This window comes from Anopheles marshallii, chromosome 2 (genome assembly GCF_943734725.1).
Source record: "Anopheles marshallii chromosome 2, idAnoMarsDA_429_01, whole genome shotgun sequence".
NCBI classification, from domain to species: Eukaryota; Metazoa; Arthropoda; class Insecta; order Diptera; family Culicidae; genus Anopheles; species Anopheles marshallii.
Genome location: NC_071326.1, coordinates 22,672,972 through 22,693,997, shown reverse-complemented (window position 1 = coordinate 22,693,997; position 21,026 = coordinate 22,672,972). Strand labels below are relative to the sequence as shown.

The 21,026-nt window shown below is 44.2% G+C and overlaps 3 protein-coding genes across 3 annotated transcripts in view; 2 read left to right on the top strand and 1 right to left on the bottom strand.

Moving 5' to 3' along the window:
* Positions 1–11,788, top strand: part of LOC128707361 (protein slit) — a 103,776-nt gene extending 91,988 nt beyond the window's left edge. Inside the window, exons 3-20 of the mRNA XM_053802313.1 lie at positions 894–965; positions 2,793–2,864; positions 3,624–3,767; positions 3,883–4,118; positions 6,526–6,667; positions 6,747–6,890; positions 7,179–7,394; positions 7,486–7,643; positions 7,730–7,883; positions 7,975–8,193; positions 8,262–8,333; positions 8,443–8,811; positions 8,885–8,956; positions 9,031–9,174; positions 9,244–10,765; positions 10,838–10,975; positions 11,463–11,615; positions 11,702–11,788. Coding sequence (XP_053658288.1) covers positions 894–965; positions 2,793–2,864; positions 3,624–3,767; positions 3,883–4,118; positions 6,526–6,667; positions 6,747–6,890; positions 7,179–7,394; positions 7,486–7,643; positions 7,730–7,883; positions 7,975–8,193; positions 8,262–8,333; positions 8,443–8,811; positions 8,885–8,956; positions 9,031–9,174; positions 9,244–10,765; positions 10,838–10,975; positions 11,463–11,615; positions 11,702–11,788 — 4,114 coding nt within the window. The remainder of the gene's footprint in view (positions 1–893; positions 966–2,792; positions 2,865–3,623; positions 3,768–3,882; positions 4,119–6,525; positions 6,668–6,746; positions 6,891–7,178; positions 7,395–7,485; positions 7,644–7,729; positions 7,884–7,974; positions 8,194–8,261; positions 8,334–8,442; positions 8,812–8,884; positions 8,957–9,030; positions 9,175–9,243; positions 10,766–10,837; positions 10,976–11,462; positions 11,616–11,701) is intronic.
* A 6,198-nt stretch (positions 11,789–17,986) lies between these two features.
* On the top strand, positions 17,987–19,128 carry LOC128708998 (uncharacterized). Its single transcript, XM_053803981.1, has 3 exons — positions 17,987–18,066; positions 18,327–18,386; positions 18,453–19,128. Exons 1-3 carry the CDS (start codon positions 17,987–17,989, stop codon positions 19,126–19,128), a joined length of 816 nt encoding a protein of 271 aa, XP_053659956.1.
* Positions 19,129–19,201: 73 nt separating this feature from the next.
* On the bottom strand, positions 19,202–20,602 carry LOC128709671 (beta-1,3-glucan-binding protein-like). The gene is made up of 3 exons (XM_053804678.1): positions 20,306–20,602; positions 20,079–20,233; positions 19,202–19,994 (listed from the first exon to the last, which is right to left on the bottom strand). Exons 1-3 carry the CDS (start codon positions 20,600–20,602, stop codon positions 19,202–19,204), a joined length of 1,245 nt encoding a protein of 414 aa, XP_053660653.1.
* Between the last annotated feature and the right edge of the window lie 424 nt (positions 20,603–21,026).

Here is a 21,026-nt window from a genome sequence, read left to right as displayed (position 1 = left end):
TAGTGTTACATCGGTACGAGCCTTTTATATGGCCATCGGAAACGAGCCCATACCTTTCACACCGTCGAAAGGCCAAAAAGAAATGGCATTTAAAATTGATACAGTCACTTTAAAGATAACTCCTTCCGGTTGCGTTACCACCTCCTGCCGGTTGGGTTCCTCTCGCAACACAAATTGAACGACACTGGTAATGGATACGGATTCAATTAAATTAACATTCAAACACGAAATAGACATCCAATAGCTTCCTTAAAATGGCAACACATAGTAGTGCAACTTTAGCTGGAACTGAGTGTTGTTTTAATTCGTCAACACTTTCGCTCATTGGAATATTCCGAGGAGGTTTCAATTTAGTGAGTTAATTTATGAGAGAGAAGATCATCCTGGAAGTAATGCTGAATATCTCATTGAAACATCTCATTTACCAACACAAAACTAAAAAATCTGTACAACATATCCAGCTTTGAAGGGACCGCAAAACATTAATACCAAAACCAAAATAAAACAATGTATCTCTTGGCAGAAACCCTCGAAAGACTCCAGAAACTCGATATCCCAAAGTTGCCGAAATTGTATGCTAATACTGTAATCAAATTCATATTTATGCGTAAATGACTTCTTTAAGGAATCCCACGACCGATAAATCCTACTCAATGGCAGGGCTGTAATTTAAAAGCATTCAAAACAGCTTAATCTGCCTTCGGTAGAAGATTGTTTCTGTAGTTATCAGTAGCATCGATCAATATTCATGAAATATACAATGATTTCAATAAAATCTGCTCAAGACATTATCAAAAAACCACTTTAACTAACTCATAATTTAAAGAAATGTACGTTTTCTAGGTTAATATGATATAATCCAAATTATTTCTTTCACAATATTTATTTCACAGGCAACTGACGGACAACCATATCTACACCATTGAGAAGGATGCTTTGCACGATCTGATATCGCTGGAAAGATTGTAAGTAACTATTTGGATTCTATTTCGTCTGTACCGTACCAAACCTTCCGAGTTCCTTTTTATTTTCGTTGTACAAATGTCACATAATCTTCAACTTTGCACATCAGATGTTAGATCCGGTTTGACACAGTTGGTTGAGCAACTCGTGTCACTAGCATCTCGCCTATTTCCTCCCCAAGCACTCCATCGACTTCGCACCCACAACAGGTTTGATTCATATTAACCGGCACACGACACCAAATCACCTGTCTGGCACTTGAATATTACCTGTCACAGTCAATCAGTCAGCTTTATGCGCTGGTTTTCGCAACCTAGTGGTTTTTGTGAATTCAAAATGTGCAGATCCTGCTCGCTCTCCATGCAAATATTGTGACAGAAAATATTGTGATTCGTTAGCAATACTTTACATATGTTTATTAGATTTCTGCATTAATCTTTCGGAGGAAATAGCTCCAATAAGTGAAGGGAAAAGAGGCTTCTTCAAACAGTCGAAACACGGCGAGGGAGGTTTGTTTGTTCGTTCAGTTATGTGGACGAACCTAGCCGCTTATCTTTTGAACGGTCAATACATTTTTGAAGTTTCTGTTGCCAACCTATAATCTCCGTTGCTGGCAATTTAGTACTAATTTATGCCCAATTGGCTGTTGCTTAATAGGCATTATTTACAGCTATTTTATGTCAATAGATACCGCGGACACAAATAAAATCGTTTGAATTATTAGAGCCACCCTGCTTGGGCAGCAGTCAATTTGCAATATTTTTGTTCCAACAGAGCACAGGCCTCTATTCTTTTTGTGGTGATCTTTATGGATCAATACGGATGCAGACGATCGATTCACGAGACAGCTATCGATGGACTGCTAAATATATGGCACATGATTAGCAAATGCTAAAATGTTTGATTTTGCTTTCAATTCGATAGAAAGAAACCGACGGAATCGTTTGTGTTTTGATTTATGAAAAGTCCTAACTAACAAAACGGAATGTTAAACACATAAACTGCCATACTGAAAGTAGTAAATATTTTACGGATAAAATATTAATCAATGCTTTAAACGAAACAAATTTGTTCACTAAATACACAAAACTAACTTTCAGTAAGTCTCGCGGAAGAAACAAATCATTCTCATTTCCCTTTGTCTGCGGGATTTATAACTTTGTTAGCTGTATGTTTTGCTGTACACTCCAGTACGCCGTTGGTGGTCAGCTTGTTAAAACGGAAAAGCCATTCATTGACCACAGTCGTTTAAATAACACCGAGTGGGTGAGCTGAAACACGGGACCGTTTGAGTCTTTGCGATTGGAAATCGATTTCCGTTAATTATCCGTTGCTTCTCGTTATTCCCTGTCTTACGATCGCTTTGACATAATTGATCACGCCTCCTTCCGTTTTCGGGGTCGGCAGGAAAGTTGGCAGGTTGGACTGTTCGAGTACAAACCGAATTCGTATTCTCCTTCCCCATCCCTTTGGATGCTATAAAACCAGGGAACGGAGCGGCACTCACTGCCAGATCAGCATAGTTCTCAGAGACCGACGTCAGCAACAGTCAACAGAGGGCGTATTCCTTAGGGCGACAATTCTTTAATTAAGTTTGGATGTGATCGAACTCGCGTACTCACATGTTTTTCATACACGACGACTGTTGTTACCCACCACACACGAGATATCTACGACGTCTCAACTACCCACACACTCATTCGCTTGCATTTCTCTTTTAATATCTGATATCTTGTTTCAATCTTGTCACAAGTTTCGCTTACCTTATTCTTGTTTTCTTCTTCATTATAATTATTTTTATCTTCTGTTTTGTTTCCTTTCATTTCCAGACGGCTTAATAGCAATCGCTTAAAATCTATACCAGATAATTTTTTATCCAGTGCTGCTAATTTATTACGATTGTAAGTAGTAGTTTGTAGTGATTGATTTCTGTTCGTTGTCTATGTTTTTTTTACTTCGTTGTGATTATGTGTTTATGTGTTTTTTATCTCAAATTTATAGCCATAATTCATTTGTGCAATATGCTACAATCATTAAAAGGAAAGCTGTTTAAACACTTTCAAAGGAGATCGATTCTAATTTGTTGTGGTTTTTTGGGTTCATTCATGTTGTGCTCTTAACCAGATGGTTTTTGATTCAGTTACTCTTTGGCATTCGATGGATTCTTTCGTTTGCATGTAAGACTAATTTGCTATTTTGTGTTTGAATCTTTGTCGCAGACTCGCAGTTTTAAACATTTTAGTAAACACTTCCCACTATCTGAAACTGATTTGAGTAACTTTTGATTGGCTTTATTGATTTAGCATGAATCACGTTGTGGAAAGGAATTTTATAGTTCTTCGCATGATTGTCGTTATTATCGTTTATTTTATTCAACCTTAGTTGATGGGCGACTCATTGCCATTGTGTTTGATAAGTGTCATTGAATCGATGTTTGTACAGTACATCAAAATAATGATAAGAGTATTGGTAACTATTTGGTAGTTGATTTGTATGTTATCTACCATGAAAGCAATTCATAACACTGCACATATCAAGCGATCAAATTTAGTGAAATTGTGAAACAGTTTCACACAAATTAACAGTTCGCGATACAATTGTGATAAATGTAGAGGAAATACCAAATATATCATTATTCTCACCAACCCTTCGCCTTGCAGGGATCTGTCACACAATGCACTTACCGCCGTACCGAAGCGCGCGTTCAAGGGAGCACCGGCACTGCGTAGTCTTCAGCTGGACAACAATCAAATCACCTGCCTGGATGAAGGTGCCGTGAAAGGGTTGACGGAGTTGGAAATACTGTAAGTGTGTTGCATGACCGGGACAAAATCCCACCGGCATTCGAAATGGAATTACTTCCTAGCTTAACCAAGAACTCACTCAACCGCTGTTCGTTTTTTTCGATTACCGTTCCAGAACCCTCAATAACAATAACATCACCACGCTACCGCGCGACATGTTTGCCGGCATGCCACGCCTGCGAGCGCTGCGCCTTTCGGAAAACCCATTTGCGTGCGATTGTCATCTTTCGTGGTTGGCCCGGTATCTGAAGAATGCATCACGTCTGGCACCGTACACACGGTGCCATTCGCCCGGCCAGCTTAAGGGACAGAATGTGGCGGATCTGCACGAGCAGGATTTCAAATGTTCCGGTAAGTTGAGGATGACCAACCACGCCGTCATAATCCATGGTTCTGCTGGTGGATCATGGTGGATTCGGTCCAATGTGCTGATGGTACTGGAAGTCCATCCAATAATTGTTGTTTGCTCCAACATGAGCACACTGGGGACCGACATGTACGACCATCGAGTGTTCACTTCAACATTGACCACACGCAATGGATTTGTTTTTTTCGGTCTATCGTGTGGTGCAGAGCTAGGATTCCAAGTCTCAGTCAGAATGAAACAGTGGCCATGGGTGTGGCTTTAGTAACTCCAGTATAACGCTTGTCCACCTTTCGATGAAAGTACATTAATTGTCTTCGGAGTTCTTGGAACTTTGCATGACCATCCACTAGATTCAAATGATACAGATGTACTCATTCAAACAACCTTAAAAAAACTTAAGAATAGTCATACTTGCAATAGAAGAGAAGGTTACAAAGTGAGTCTACGTCGTATATACCACTCTGAATAATTTCTATCGATCGAAGGCCAATTCTTGTTAAATTCTCCCTGCTTTGCTACGGCCATTAAAGTATACTTAAGTATGTTGTTTGACACGAACCATAAATTGCACAGCAAATTCCACAAGTCCTCGAGGTATTAACTACCGTTCTTATAAAAATTTGCCACCATAAACTAATTGCCCGTTGCATTATGCGACACACGCAAATGTGCTTCGTATTTTTTCCTTGTTTTGCCTCATGTTCAGTATAATTATGGTAGCGCACTGCAACGGACTCGGTAGTACCCAAACACGTCCGACACTTGGCGCGAAACCATATCAAACGTGATAGGACACTAATTTATTTTCCTCACCATTCTAATGAAGTTTCCAGCGACAACGACATGGTGCGGTGTCCGTGTTTCCTTGTTTTTCGCTCACAATCAAATGCAAATTGCGTTCAGAAATAATCTCATTCGTGTCATGTGGCGGATAAAAACGGCAGCTTCCGGCAGATGAGCGTACAACGGGAAAATAAAAATCCTGCAGTAGATTTAAACCAATCAAATCCACCACAAAGTGCCCGTGATCCAACCGGGCAACCTCGTGCTATCAGGCCGAACGCTCGATTTGTAATTGCACGCATTGGAAAACAGGTCAAACGCTGGATTTTGGCTGATCGCCACTCAAATGTGCCACGCCATTGAGTGATTGTGGAAGGCAAATTTAACTGCAAATGGGTCCATCAATTTTCCACGCGCGCTGTGTCGTGCAGTTCCCGTGCATTTCCTGCTGCGTGGGGAACAAACTCATAAACCAACATGCACAACATGTACCCGTGCCCATCATCATCATCAACACCATCGCCGAAATCGCGGTAAGAACCGCGAAAACCAGAAGCAATCTGGACACCGCACCTGTATACAACGACACACCCCCGAGGACGGTGCGAGCAGAACAGGGACCATGGCACTCGTAGGATTCATTTTCCATGGGCCAGTACTGCAGGGGCCAGTACTGCATACAGTTTTCCAGCGTACGTGACACTCATGAATATGTAAATGTTAATTTATGCCACCTTCGTGAGCGTGTGTCCACCCATGGAAAAGGGCCACGCACTGGTGACTGCGGGGGGTTGGTTTGCGAATTTCACACTTCGTACGGTGTTAGCAGATGAAAGACTGACCACCGGTTAGAAACGGCGGAATACAAAGCCCACACTCACGCGTTTGGATCAATGAAATCAAATTACTGGAAAAATAATCGCCCATTCGACCGGCCCAAAATGTTGGGAGTTCGGAGTTTGCCGACGTGTCTAGACCAAGCCAATCGATTATGTCTCTTACATTATTCTGTAGCCTGATTCACGTTTTTTTCTTTATCAATTATGTGTTGCAGCATCCTATTCAAAGTGAGGAAAATAGTCTATCTAGCACATTTCCATTAGAGATATCCAACAGCACAAGATAAATTGCAATTACAGCTCATGGGGACACATGCGTAAATAACGGGGGTGTTCAATTGGCAATTGACTCCAAAATTTGTATTTTAGATGGAGTTACTGGGAGTTTGTATTGAAATTAATTTAATCAAACATAAACTGTTGAATGATGCGTTTTTCAATCACCAAATTACTCAATTTGTGATGTAAGTAATTAAAATGAATGACAAATTGTAATAACAGCGGAAACATCCATCATAAGCTTATATTAGGCTATTTGTATCACTGATTGTTAAATAGGCTTGATACACTTGCTTTAATAGTTAAAAAATACATATTTCTACTTATCCACCGATTTACATTAAACCACCGACATTAAAAATCACTCCAAAGGCGTACTATCTTGTGCAGTCTGTGTAAAAATTTAATCCATTCCATAAATTAATTCAAATCACGCCACAACACCAGGCACTTGCTTTATTTTTCACACTGGATACAATTTACTTCGCAGGTTTAACGGAGAACGCCCCGATGGAGTGCGGCGGCCGTAGCCTCTGCCCACATCCTTGCCGCTGCGCCGACGGAATAGTGGACTGTCGGGAGAAAAGTCTTACCACCGTCCCGACCACATTGCCGGACGACACAACCGAGCTGTAAGTATTTTTAGTGCGCGACCGGCGACATCTCGGCAGCAGCTTCGGGCATTAATATGTAATCTAAATATTTTTACAGCCGGCTCGAGCAGAACTACATCACCGAAATTCCACCGAAAGCGTTCGCTAACCACCGGCGCCTTAAGCGGATAGACTTGTCAAATAACAATATTTCGCGAGTCGCCTACGATGCCTTCAGTGGACTAAAGTCCTTAACGTCGCTGTAAGTAGTATGCGAAAAAAAGGGAGTCCGGAAATAGGTTCCATTTCTTAAGAGGGTAGAGAGAAAAGAGAGATAGAGCGAGGGATGAAATATTCAACGCAACCCTAATCTGAGTAGCAAACCAAAAGGACGTAAAATTCTTATCATAAGTAAACAGAGCGACCTTACCATCCCTTCACACAAGGATGGTCTAGTAAAAGCTCTCAGACTTGCTTTGCTACACCAACCGACGCGCTTTTCATTCACCCACTGACTGAAGACTTCCTTTCCGTGGTTTGCCTTTCACAGTGTTCTTTATGGTAATAAAATTAAGGATTTACCGGCGAGCGTTTTCAAAGGATTAACCTCACTCCAGCTGCTGCTGCTGAACGCAAACGAAATCAGTTGCGTGCGAAGGGACGCTTTCAAGGATCTGCATAATCTTAGCCTTTTGTCACTGTACGATAACAACATTCAGTCACTGGCCAACGGTACGTTCGACTCCCTGAGAAGCATCCAAACGCTGTAAGTATCCAATCGCTGTACCGCTGTCCCCTCAACATTCGCACTGGGTCGCAACATTATTTCACTGAATCGGCGGTTTCCTCTTTTGCAGACATTTGGCACGCAATCCTTTCATTTGCGATTGCAATCTTCGCTGGTTGGGCGATTATCTGCACCAGAATCCCATCGAAACGAGTGGGGCACGGTGCGACGCGCCGAAGCGTATGCAACGCCGCCGGATTGAAGCTTTGAAGGATGAAAAGTTCAAATGTAAGCTTTCCTCGCTGCCTAATCCTTGCGAAGGTCTACTTGGGTCTGTTTGGGTGGTTTTAAATGCTTTTTTTCTCTCTCTGCAGGCACGGATGATTACAGCAAGATCAAATATTCCGGCGAATGTCGCATGGATCAGGAGTGCCCGGCGGCTTGCCATTGCGATCGTACCACGGTTGATTGTTCCGGTCGGGGCTTGAAAGAAATCCCGCGTGATATTCCTCTGTACACGACGGAACTGTAAGCATTGACGTCGTTTTTATTTTCTTCTCCACTTTTCGTCAGCCCTCTAGTAAGATGTGTTAACTTTTTCTTCGAAATTTCGCTCCAGATTACTGAACGATAACGAGCTTAATCGCATTAAGTCTGATGGACTGTTCGGTCGGCTGCCAAATCTTGCAAAGCTGGATTTGCGAAGGAATCAGATATCCGGTATCGAGCCGAATGCCTTCGAAGGTGCCACCAGAATTCAGGAGCTGTTTTTGAGCGAAAACAAAATCGCCGAAGTGCACAACAAGATGTTTTTGGGACTCCACCAGCTGAAAACGCTGTAAGTGATTGTATCTTTCTTTTTTTTACGTTGCAAAGGATGCTTCTGACATTTATTTCTATTTCTAGATCGCTTTACGATAACATTATTACCTGCGTGATGCCCGGTTCGTTCGACTACCTGACATCACTGACACAGCTGTAAGTAGCACTGCGGACCGTAATCTCTTCAAACTCGACGAAGGATTACGCGCGGGGCAACCACGTTTTATGTGTTTATGTTTTTTTTTTGCACCGCTCTTCAACGCAGAAATCTCGCCTCGAACCCATTCCGTTGCAATTGCCACCTTGCCTGGTTTTCGGACTGGTTGCGAAAGAAGCAACTGAACGGACCGCCGGCACGCTGCACCTCTCCGTCGAAGGTGCGCGACGTACCGATCAAGGATCTGCCACACTTTGACTTTAAGTGCTCCTCGGACATGGATCAGGGCTGTCTCGGTGAAGGGTACTGTCCACCGTCTTGCACCTGCACCGGTACGGTCGTCCGATGCTCGCGTAACAAGCTGAAGGAAATCCCCAAATCCATCCCGGCCGAAACGACGGAGCTGTATCTGGAGTCGAACGAAATCTCAATGATACACTCCAACCGTATCAACCATCTGAAGGCTCTTACGAGACTGTAAGCTATAATGGTTTTGCAAATCGTTACGGCAACTGAAGTGTTTCTAATGCGTAATCTTTTACCACCGCAGGGATTTGAGCAACAACCAGATCGGCATTCTGTCCAACTATACGTTTGCGAACCTTAGCAAACTCTCCACGCTGTAAGTGTTGTTTTTCGGTGCAATTTCACTGTGCAGAAGTCATAAGTTGCATCTAATCTTTGTTCGCCTTTCAGCATCATAAGCTACAACAATCTGCAATGTGTGCAGAAGCATGCGCTCTCCGGATTAACCAATTTGAAGGTGCTTTCGCTGCACGGCAACAAAATATCTATGATTCCCGAAGGAACGTTTAACGATCTGCAATCGATAACACACATGTAAGTGGCCGGAACCGAACGTTTGTCTGATTGCACATGGCTGATTTGTATCTCTTCTCCTTCTTGCAGTGCCCTTGGAAGTAATCCACTGTACTGTGACTGTGCGCTTCGTTGGCTGTCCGAATGGGTTAAGCGAGATTACGTAGAACCAGGCATTGCTCGTTGCGCCGAACCGGAACCGATGAAGGATAAGCTAATCCTGTCGACACCAGCCGCCCAGTTCGTTTGCTCCGGCAAGGTTAGCAACGAGATACTGTCCAAGTGCGATGCGTGCTACACCTTCCCGTGCAAGAACGAAGCCGTGTGTAGTGCACTGCCGGAGCGCCAGTACGAGTGCAAGTGTAAACCGGGCTATCACGGTACGCACTGTGAGTTTATGATAGATGCGTGTTACGGCAATCCATGCCGTAACAACGGTACCTGTACGGTGCTGGAGGAGGGAAGATTCAGCTGTCACTGTTTGCATGGGTACTCCGGATCCCGGTGTGAGGTTAACATTGATGACTGCGTGGAACACAAGTGTCAGAACAATGGTACGTGCGTGGATGGGGTAAATTCGTACAGCTGTTCGTGTGCGGCCAGCTTCACCGGGGAGTACTGCGAGAGCAAGATTGAGTTCTGCGGCAAGGACTTTAATCCGTGCCAGAATGGAGCGAAGTGTGTCGATCATACGACACACTACTCGTGCGAATGTTTGCCCGGCTATCGTGGGCTTAACTGTTCGGATAACATAGACGATTGCGTGAACCATATGTGTCAGAACGGTGGAAAGTGTGTGGATGGCATTAATGATTACACCTGCAAGTGTCCGAATGAGTTTACGGGCAAGTTCTGCGAAGGTGCACCAATGGTTGCAATGATGTACCCGCAGACATCTCCCTGCCAGCAGCACGAGTGCAAGTTCGGTGTGTGCTTCCAGCCGAACCCTTCCAGCGCGGACTATATCTGCAAGTGTGCCCCGGGTTATTCGGGCAAACGGTGTGAATATCTGACCAGCCTAACGTTCCTGCACAACAATTCGTTCATCGAGCTGGAACCGCTCCGTACCAAGCCGGAAGCGAACGTTACGATCGTGTTCAGCAGCACACAGCAGAACGGTGTGCTGATGTACGATGGCCACAATGAGCATTTGGCGGTGGAACTGTTTAATGGGCGCATACGTGTGAGCTATGACGTAGGCAACGATCCCGTCTCCACGATGTACAGCTTCGAAATGGTCGCCGATGGCAAATATCACATGGTGGAGTTGCTGGCAATTAAGAAAAACTTTACACTGCGAGTAGACCGTGGCCTGGCACGTTCCATCATCAACGAAGGTTCGAAGGATTTTCTGAAGCTTTCGAGCCCGATGTACCTGGGAGGTTTGCCGGCAGAGCCAGGCCAGCAAGCGTACAAACAGTGGCACCTCCGCAACCTGACCAGCTTCAAGGGCTGCATGAAGGAAGTGTGGATTAATCACAAGCAGGTTGATTTTCTAAATGCCGCACGGCAGCAAAAGATCACACCGGGCTGTGCGCTACTGGACCCGGATAATGAAGGCGAAATGGATGACGATTTTATGCAGGAAACACCGGTGATCCTTAAAGAGGTAGTACCGCCTACTATTCGCATGTAGTAAGAGATACGCTAATGTTCTGTCTCTGGTTTGTTGTTCAACTTGTAGGTCAATCCTTGCGAGAATCATCAATGTAAGCGGGGAGGAAAGTGTGTGCCGAACGGTAAGGGTGGCTACACGTGCAAGTGTAAGAAGGGCACCAAGGGCAAATACTGCGACCAAGGTGAGGGATCGGTATCGCTAGTGATCGACGAGGACCCCTTCAAAACTTCCTCTTCCGGTATAGCAACAACTTTTTGATATCAATTAGCTTTTTTTTTATTCTTCACTAATTTTGCTTCGTCACCCATCTGCCGAAAGCCAATTTAATGTGTTCTGTTTTTTTTTTGGTTTTGTTTTTTAAATTGGCCTTTTGGCCAAAACTTTGAATTTAACAACAAAGCATACGCTAATACGCTTTCAAACTAATCGTTAACCAAACATAAAATGTTTCCTTATTATCTGGCTTTCTTTCGAAGTTGATTTGAAGTTGATGTCTTTAAACTATGATCTTGCATGAGGCGCTCAGTAATTTGTAACAAAGTTTGGTCTTTGACTCAACCGTTTAAATCGTATCAAAATTCCGATTCCACGGAAGAGTAGGTTTTTGAGAAAAGCATGCGCGTAGTGTTAGTTTATTTACGAAGTTAGATGTTATGAAGATCATATAATCTTATTTACGCTTTTCCACTACATTTTAACAGCAGCCAACACTTGCCGCAAGGAGCAAGTGCGAGAGTACTACACAGAAAACGATTGCCGTTCGAGGCAACCGCTCAAGTACGCGAAGTGCGTTGGCGGTTGCGGCAATCAATGCTGCGCAGCCAAAGTCGTACGCCGAAGAAAGGTATGTGTGACGTGTTTGTAGGGGGAAGGGATATAGCGATTAGTCGGTACGTATCTAATCAAACCGCCTTTGCCACTCTGTTACAGGTACGCATGGTGTGCAGCAACAACACCAAATACGTGAAACAGCTGGATATTGTGCGAAAATGCCACTGTACAAAGAAATGCTACTGACTGCAAGACGCGACTACCCATAAACCACCACCAATAATATCTGTGCAGCATGTAGCATCTCACGGTGGCATAAACCCGTATGGCCAGCAGACGAATGGCACCCTAGAATTACATTTATCTAGTTTAAGTGAAGCTAATTTAAATACTATTACTACTACTACTACTACTACTACTACACACAGCAGCTCTAGTGATAAGTGGATAAACTTTGAGGTCGATTACGACGATGAGATGATGCAGAACGATGCTCCAGCACCGGCCCCACTGGCAGTGGTTCCGGTGATCGCGTCACACACGACCGAAACTTTCCCAGTCGGCACTACGACTGGAGATGAGTTTCGTCGGGTGATGCACCAGCTGGAAGAGCTCAAGGAGAAACCTCTGTTCAGCGAGGATGAGCTGGAGGAAGCCACCGAAGATGACGATCTGTTCGACGACGAAGATTACGACCTGGAAGAGATCATACGTCGGCAAAAGCAGCGGTTGGAGGCAAGCCGTCGAAAGGTGGGAATCGTCGATGTGAAGGACGATGATTACTACGACGATTACAGTGCCGAGGAGGATGAAGAAGAGCAAAGGCGAAAGCAGACGAAACAGTCACCGTCTGGCACTGCGCCGGACGACGGAACCGACAATGTTATGCAGGACTATCTGAGTAACATCAAGAGCAAATCGGCACCGCATCGGTTTAAGTCGAAGTTTGATGACTTTAGCGATTCCGGCGACGGTGATCTTTTGTCCGGGATCAGCAGCAATCGAAAGCTGCGAAAGAACGATTCCATCAAAATCATCTCCACACCGAACGGGAAAGTGGGCATTGTCTACAAGGTGGAACCGAAGGTGACCGAGGATGAATCAACGCGAAAAGCAACATCCGATGGCAACAGTGCCGGTGTAGTGTCGAACGGTGGCGGTGCAGTGGAGCAGCGACAGAACAAGATCACGCCTGTCATAACGGCCGACGGTAAGGTGGCATTGCTGTACCGGGGTGCCTCCGACAACGGTGACACGTTCCGCAACAAGTACGAACCCATCACGGCCAAGGACATACTACAGTTGATCGACAATAATAATAATAATAACAATAGTAACGGCAGTGCAACCGGTGGCAATTCACCCGCTAGCGGGGCGGGCTCAAGCAACACTAACAGCAGTATTAAACATATTACCAATAATAATATTTATAATAGTCATAATAATTACGGTAATAGTTATGATAGTTTTAATAGAAACGTCAATAATGTGATCGTTGATTCGCATCCACCGGACACGGGTGATGATTCGCAGGAGAACAATGCTGCGCTCGGTGGGGGAGCTAGTCGTATTGAACAGGTACCGACGGTTGCGTACCCGCGCATCACTACACCAATGCCACGCAACAATCATCAGAGCAACGTACATCAACACGTCGCTCCATCAAGCACCGCCTCGAACGTTCCGGCCACACCGACCAGCAGCGGTCCGTTTGGCAAGCTGGACGGTACGCTAATGGCACCCGGTTCCGGTCCGTTCCAACCGTACGATCGACAGGAAAACTCGCTGCTCATCAATCGCCCCTTGTCGGAGGTGTTGGGTATACGCAAGAATCAGTACTTGGAAACGAACACAATCAAAATACCAAATAGCGAAACGTCGACGAACAAGATGCGCATCGGAACGAACAACAATCTGCTGTCCTCGCTGTTGCACAATCTTCAGCACGGCCTACCGAACGGCACGAGCGTTGGTGAACACCACGAGCCTCAACTCCGGCGACCTGCTGCGGAAGATGAACAGCACCGGCGTGCGGGGTACAGTGTGAACGGGTTCAGTCGGTCTCGGTTCTACATTAACCGGCGGACAACACCGGCATTGCCACCGCGCGTTATCAAGGAGGAAAGCGAGGAGGAAACATTTATTGGGGATGGTGACGATAATGCACTGCCGGAGGTGATCAATCTTGCCATTATACCCGCGTTCGAGCACGAGATCGACGAGAAGTACATGCGGCCTCATCACGGTGATCTGCATCGACGCCACCGGCATCAGTACAATGTGGCACCGGGTCAGCCGGCGGTGCACTGCGCGATGCAGGCCCTGGTGGCCTGTGCCGTGTTGGCGACCTTCTTCGGGATCGTGGGCACGTACTTCAAGTCGCGCGTCGTCGATCACATCCGGGTGCTGTATTGGTAGGATTTGTGCGGTATTCGATCGGTGCCGATGGAGCACAACTATCAGAACTATTACTACCGGCTGTACCGGAAGCTCGTGCAACGATAACGGTCCAGCAAACGGTGTACCGTTTCCATCGTCGACGATCGAATACCATGCGCACCTACACGCCACGGGGCGGGATCTCGGGTGTGGCGTTAGCGAAGCATATTTACCAACTAAGCGTGTGTTTGCTGCACCGGTACGACCTGTAATGATTTCTTCGCTTGAGTTGCGCACCGTACTTTGACCGGTGTGTTTGGCTCGGTCGCACTTTCCGTTCACATATTTCTGCAAAAACGGACCACCAAAATGTAACCATTATCATTTACACGAGCGATCGAAGCATCAGTCACCGAACGAAACGGACGCCATATTGCAAGTTTCCTGCGAACTACCACGAGCTTAGGATTTGAAGGTACTGCTAGCAGAGCAGATGCAGTGACTCGCGCATGTGGCCGTGAGTATAATCCCCAAGTAGAGTATCCTTTGGTGTACAATTTTGTGAATGTGTCGTCTAAAGCAGTAGCCAACCGACAGTCCCCACAGATCATATAAGCTGCAGCATAGTGTGTCATCGTGTCGTCGTCGTCAATGATGTCTCCTGTACGTATCGGTGTTAAAGCTAGGGCGCTAAAGCAAAACAGAACAGAGTAAGGATACAAACCAACAAAACGAACAAGGATACTTGTGGCTATAGAAGAACTAACTCGGGTCCGTAGAAACCGGCTCACTACACGTAAGGTCAGCTGCCATGGCTGGCAATTTCGATTTGCCACAGCCACCGCCATAACTGTAACATATGTTTTGAGCTAGAGTATAGACAAAACTGCATTTTTTGTATTGATCGTTAGTAGCGAATCTGTTCACACAAACACTATTCAACTGCAAGTCTAATAGAGGTAAGTCGCAATGCCGGTGAGATGAGGCTCCGGAGGTCTATATCCGCACCGGAAGTGTAAAAAAGGAATCAAACGAACCCGCATCAATCATTGAACAGTGCAAAACGTACACCATTTTTTGGTTCGTTTGTTTTACGTTTGATCGTTAAAGATCGCTAGGCTGACTAGTTAAGGACATGGATTTGTAGCTATCCGTCAATTCCTCTCCACTCCCCTCCTTCGAGTGCTAGGAACAGATTGTAAGGTGTAGAAGCAAAACGAATAAGGTATAGAAAAGAATACGGAGGAAACAAAACGAATTGATACTGGAAAACAAACAAATGGGTAGTCGCGCAATCAAAACCAACTTTTTCTATGGTGAAAAAAAAATACGATTAATTGTTTTCTTCTAAGCTAAATAATTACCTAAACAAACAAAACCATACACCACAATGAACGTCGATTTTGAGGTGGGGGAGAGAAAGGATAACTGGAACAACTAAAAATAACGAAAGTAAGGAATAGAGAACGGCAACCAAACAGCAGCTGCATTTAGTGGATGAAGTTGTTTAAACTTTTTCATAAAAAAACAAACGCAGAAACAATGGTAAAAAAAGAGATGAAAACAGCAGTACACGAAGTACATTGTAGAAGAAAAGGAGGTTTAATCAAGAGTAGAAGATGAGGATGAGCTGTTCGAGGTTTCGCGTTTCCCTCTCATTGAAATCACTCAAACTAATGGCTATATATTGCAAGCTGCTTAGCATTATGACGATGGATCGAAGATGGAAGCGACACTGGAAACAAGAAGTTGAAAATGCCTTTTTAGTATGGAACAAAAAATTGAAAACAAAACGCGAATGAAACAAACTCTACTGCAAGAAAAAAACCGTACTACACCTCTACACCGATCGGTACGATACGGGCGGAATGCGAACGCGTGTTAGGTACGCAACGCCAATTGACACACATCAGCAAACAGGCAAACAATATTGGTGAAAAGGAGAAGCACTCTGCTGAATCTAACTGAACGATAACGAAAATAAGCTTACATTTTTTTTTTGCTAACAAACTTAATCCGGACCGGCCAACATTTCAATCTCAAATAGAATAGAACGCATAACACACAGGTTTAAGCGTGTGCGTATGCGTGTACGGGAAATACGAGCAAACGAAAGGTGAACAAAACACTACCCAAACAGTTTAAATCAACAGCAATTGCTTCTTCTGTTGCCATCGAAAGCAGAGAAGTTAATGAACAAACGGAAGCAAATATTGTAGCTAAACCATTATTAATCTGTTGATAAGTCTTTGGTTTTGCGCAGAGAAAATTTATTGCTATACCGATGTATTTGTCGTTCATTCGTTTCTTTTGCTTTGTTTTTCTCTCTTATGTAGTGTTGCTTGTTTTTTATCTTTCATTACTATCTAGTGGAGGTAATCGTTTTTCTCGTCTTTTAAGTCCCTGGCACTAAGATTTGTTCAGCACCAAAGTTTCGAACGCGATCAATTTTGACACACAGCCTTCGAAAAAGCTCGACGTTCTTTTGCGAGTGCATAAAGAGCAAGATGATGCTTGATAAGGAAAAGAAACACACTCCCCCAGCAAGGAAACAATAGGAAACAATACGACAAACGGCACTATTCTACTACCCTTGGCAAAACCAAACCCCATCATCCCCCAGTTTGTAGATTTATTGTCAACATTAAGACGTATAATCTCTATCTATCCTGTGTACTCACATGTGTATTCTCACTCACTCTCTCTCGCTAGTGCCCGTTTCGGTAGTATATTATCGTTTAAAGTGTTTTACTGTCCATGCTGGTATGCACTTATCATTTACACATTTTCATGCAAAATAGCTGTAATTTGTGTGTGATTCATGCTTTTGTGTAATGTATTTATGCCACTATATCGATCAACATTTCTTATTGTTTATGTGCATTTTCTTTTGCACTATTTTTTTCTGTCTGTTGTTTTGTCTTTTTTCATTCATTCTTTCGTACACTCTCGGTGCGGTGTTTCGCATTTCGTAAAGGCAAACAACAACAAGCATCATATTTTAACAACACGTCCAACACGACGCCTCCGCTTTTATGTGCATGGATGAATAATGAAACGAAATTAAAATTTATGTTAACCTGCATTGTTACAAAGTTATAATGACGTAAGTAAGCACTTTAATTTAAAAAGAAAACAAAAAACAACAGAACAAAGTATATACTTGTGTATTATAGGAATAGCAGCTAAATATATTGTCTTTTTACAAAAAGAAAAGAGAAAATGAGTTTTTTTTTACTATTTTAGTGCAGAGCTTATAGAAAGAAATGAACAAACACCATTACTAAATATGTTTTTCCAGGTGGGTCTTATTTTGAAGTTTTCCACCGTTAGATGTTATTTTTCTCTCTCCCCTTTCGTTCAAGTCTCTAGCGCCAATCAAAATTCTCCCAAAACGAATAATTCCATCAATCTAGATAACAAAGAAATATAAATGGAAGAGAATAAAACAATCTCTATTCTGCATTCTACTATTTCATACAATCATCCTTTATTTCTTTGGTTATGATTAGATATCTTCAAAAAGATCGATATCTGTGTTGCCAATCTCATTTTAGATCGGATGTAGAATCTTTCTCACTGGCCAGGTTACTTACAGTGATGAGAAACCGCGCTGCACAACTGTTATTCATGCTCATATGGATAAATGTTCTTTCTCGGACCAGATAAGAAGACTTCGATCATTGACTCTCCAAGAGGAAGAATTATTTCCTGAACGTTTTTCAAATGCTTAGAAAAAACGGGATAGAAACGAAGTCATTTAAAAATTCGAAGTAGTTTTCGAAAAAGCGATTTTCGAAGCAACACGCATGTTCGAATCGCGGCAATTTTGACAGCTCTCGATGTAAACAAATGGCATTGTTGTTTTGGTTGTCGGCAAAAATACCATGCGTATTTAAAGCGCCGTGCATTTTTAACCCATTTCTTGTAGTTAAATGTTACTCTAGTTGAACAAATGTTGCTTTAATTTGATCTATTTGAGTAGTGAAAAGATATAATATAATATAACCTAAGGCGGATAAGGAACATCAAAAACGAAAGAGTGTTTTTGTGCCCCATACCATCATGAGCAAAGCTAAAACAAACCCGAAAAAATCGTCGAAAAACCTGCGAAATGTGTTAGCCCAACCATTGGACGTTGCGTGGTAAGTTTGCAAGAGTTGTTTCAACTATTGAAAAAAAAAGTTGCATTGTATGTTAAATACCAGTAGAAGGGCACAACGCCTTCATCACACTCGGTAAACAAATCGTTAGCGCTATCGGTTAGATAACGTATGTTCAGTGATGATAACAATACATCATACCCTTGCTGGGTATGACACAACGATCAGCCGCTTAATGCACCATTGTATTGATTCGTTATCGAATGTCGCTCATTGCTTTATTTTTCTACAAATTTCCACAGGCCCCGCATACCGGACAATGAAATCAAGCGGTGCTCACGATTTCTTCAACAAGTGGAACGGTACGGCGCCTAGTCGATGATCACTTCCGAGGCTTTGAACTAATTTGCAACCTTTCTTTCGCTTAGGAAAAACATTATCAGCGGCTGTAATGGCGTCATAAAATTACTTCAAAATGGTCAAGTTGCAGCACTCTTTGTGCTGGACACGTTCAATCCACAAATCTTTGCCAAACTCATCATACAGATGGCAAGGAAGCGAAATCCGTCCGTGCTTGTGCTAGCACTGCCTTCCTTTCCGGCCGATTGTTGCAGCAACAGTGTGCTGATGGCAGTACCAAAACCAAAAGAAAACGAACACTCCGAACCCGTTCAGGATCTGTTGAAATGGATGAAGGATATTTCGGTTCGGAATGGATACATAGCAAAGGCAAGCAAAACGAAGCCTAAAACTAATCGGAAAATATTGGCATCGAAAACTAAGAAACCCATCGATGTGCCGCTGACAGACGAAGAAGTGGCAAAGCTGTACGTATTCGAACCGCGCAAACGTGACGTCCCGGACAAGAATCAACCCAAACAGCGTGTTGCGCAAGAAATGGAAAATTTTATTTCCTTATCCGATAAAGCTAGCAGTGGCATTGTTGTGTCTAAGCACGAATATCAACAGCAAAACAAACCTCGCACGAAACCGAACAGTGATGGACTTAATTCGTTCGACGGATCGTACGTACCTCTCACCGTGAATCGTGTACAAGGCAATCCCAATCGTGTCGAACATAAGAAGAAAAGGAAAATTCAATAATAAAAAAATCACAAAACCCCTCCCTTAAACGTAACATACACACACACACTACTTAAAATGGCACTTCCATCGGTTATAATGCCCAGACCCGCACATAATCCACCTGCAGCGATGCTTCGACACTATCGTTCTCCTCCAGCTTCCACGTTGGCAGCCAGTCCGTTCGGCCCAACCAGAAATCGCGGAACGCGGTAGAGGATGGGTTTACCCATGGTTTGTTACCATTAGCGTTAACTGCCGGTGGCGTATCGGGGAAGTATCCATTCGTTCCACCAACTGCCAGGTTTAAGATGATGTAGAACTCCTGATCGAACGGTGCCATCTTACCACCGGTAACCCAAGGATTGTGCGCATTGGGATCCCGTTCACCGAAACGACCCAGCTCCCAAAAGTTACCGTTCACCTGCATCACCTGCTCGTCGTCTACCAAGAATCGCATATAGTCTGGCGTCCACTCAAGCTGGTAGCGATGGAAATCCTTATTGAAACCCTGCCCGGACGGTGAGTACTTAGCGGATGTTGCCATTTCGTACCCGTTCAGTCCCGGGTACGGACCGAAGTGTAAGGTGGTACCGACGTGTTCCACACCCAACTGATTACCGTTAACACTGTAGTCGAGATTGCCACGGCTTTCCATCAGATCGATTTCACCCGATGCGGGCCACGTACCGTACTGGTTCAGCTTCGGCATCAGCCAAAGGGCCGGCCACAGCCAGTCACCGGTCGGGAGCTTGGCACGGATTTCAACCTTTCCGTACCGGAAGTTGAACGAGTTGATCGTCCGGATGCGGGCACTCTTGATCGGGTTCAGGTAATTCGTTGGACTGCCCTGTCGCTCACAGCCGTAGTCTGATGGATTTGTGCAACTATCGGGGTGAAATAATGACAACGCGTGCATTGCAGTTTTACACACCACAATGTTCCATTGAGTTTCGTCCTTTTATACTTACAAATCGTACGGTGTACCACCGTGGATGCTCAAAGTTCCACTCGAGAGAAACCCTTCGCCTTGCTCGTCTGCTATCAGCGTTGGACGGATGAAGAAAATGCCATCCTTCACGTAGGAATTGCGTCGACTGTTTAGGTAGTACTGGAACTCCCAGTTCTAGCGGAACGTACAGTACGAGTCGCGTGAGAGAAGGCACTAGCAACAAGCTTTGCACAGCACTATACTTACACCACCTCCACTAAGCGTATGCTCATGTTGCCACCGTTCCAAATCCAACCGATCGAAGTTATCCTCAAAGATCAGATCTCCCGAACAGAAGGCACTGTGCTTCACGAACGCACCGCTCGCTGTAGTGACTGACGCCTGGTCGCATTCCAGCGGTGCCTGATCATCGGGTTGCTTTGGACGATCTTCATCATCCGAATCACCAGCGTACGCATCGATGCAAACGGCAATCAGTGCCGCCGACAGTCCCACGATGATGACCAGCAGCGGGATCGTTCTTCGGTCGAAAAACGAACGCATCTTGTTGGTACGATTGTTCCAGACCTAGCAAATAATTCACTCCAAGCTGTGGGCTGCACTGTCTACCAGCCACGCTCACTGACGAATGAAAACGCTCACCGGTAAGTGATTCGCCTTTATATTCCCCACTACCAGGTGGTGCTTACTGCTACTGAGAGATAGTACCGATATACGACCTCCCGTAGGTTGATGATGTCGTACTGCCGCCATGCATACTATCGTCCTTCGGGTGATAGTGATACCGGTACTCAACGAGCAATTCGATTCCCAATAAAGTGTATCTTATCGGGTTTTCTGTGGGCGATAAGTTTTTTTGGTACACCTACACGTGGTAGAAAAGCACCAGCAGCATCTAACCGTTGGTAGCACTTTCGGGATTGTACACTTAATGCGACTCCTACCGTCATCGTGTTCGGTACGTACA

Bases quoted from the DNA above. Each gene is read 5' to 3' on its own strand.
- LOC128708998 (XM_053803981.1), top strand. From the start codon at position 17,987: ATGAGCAAAGCTAAAACAAACCCGAAAAAATCGTCGAAAAACCTGCGA. The intron at 18,067-18,326 runs GTAAGTTTGCAA...AAATTTCCACAG, and splicing joins CAACCATTGGACGTTGCGTG to GCCCCGCATACCGGACAATG. The intron at 18,387-18,452 runs GTACGGCGCCTA...TCTTTCGCTTAG, and splicing joins TTTCTTCAACAAGTGGAACG to GAAAAACATTATCAGCGGCT.
- LOC128709671 (XM_053804678.1), bottom strand. From the start codon at position 20,602: ATGCGTTCGTTTTTCGACCGAAGAACGATCCCGCTGCTGGTCATCATC. The intron at 20,234-20,305 runs GTAAGTATAGTG...ACGTTCCGCTAG, and splicing joins ATACGCTTAGTGGAGGTGGT to AACTGGGAGTTCCAGTACTA. The intron at 19,995-20,078 runs GTAAGTATAAAA...TCACCCCGATAG, and splicing joins GGTGGTACACCGTACGATTT to TTGCACAAATCCATCAGACT.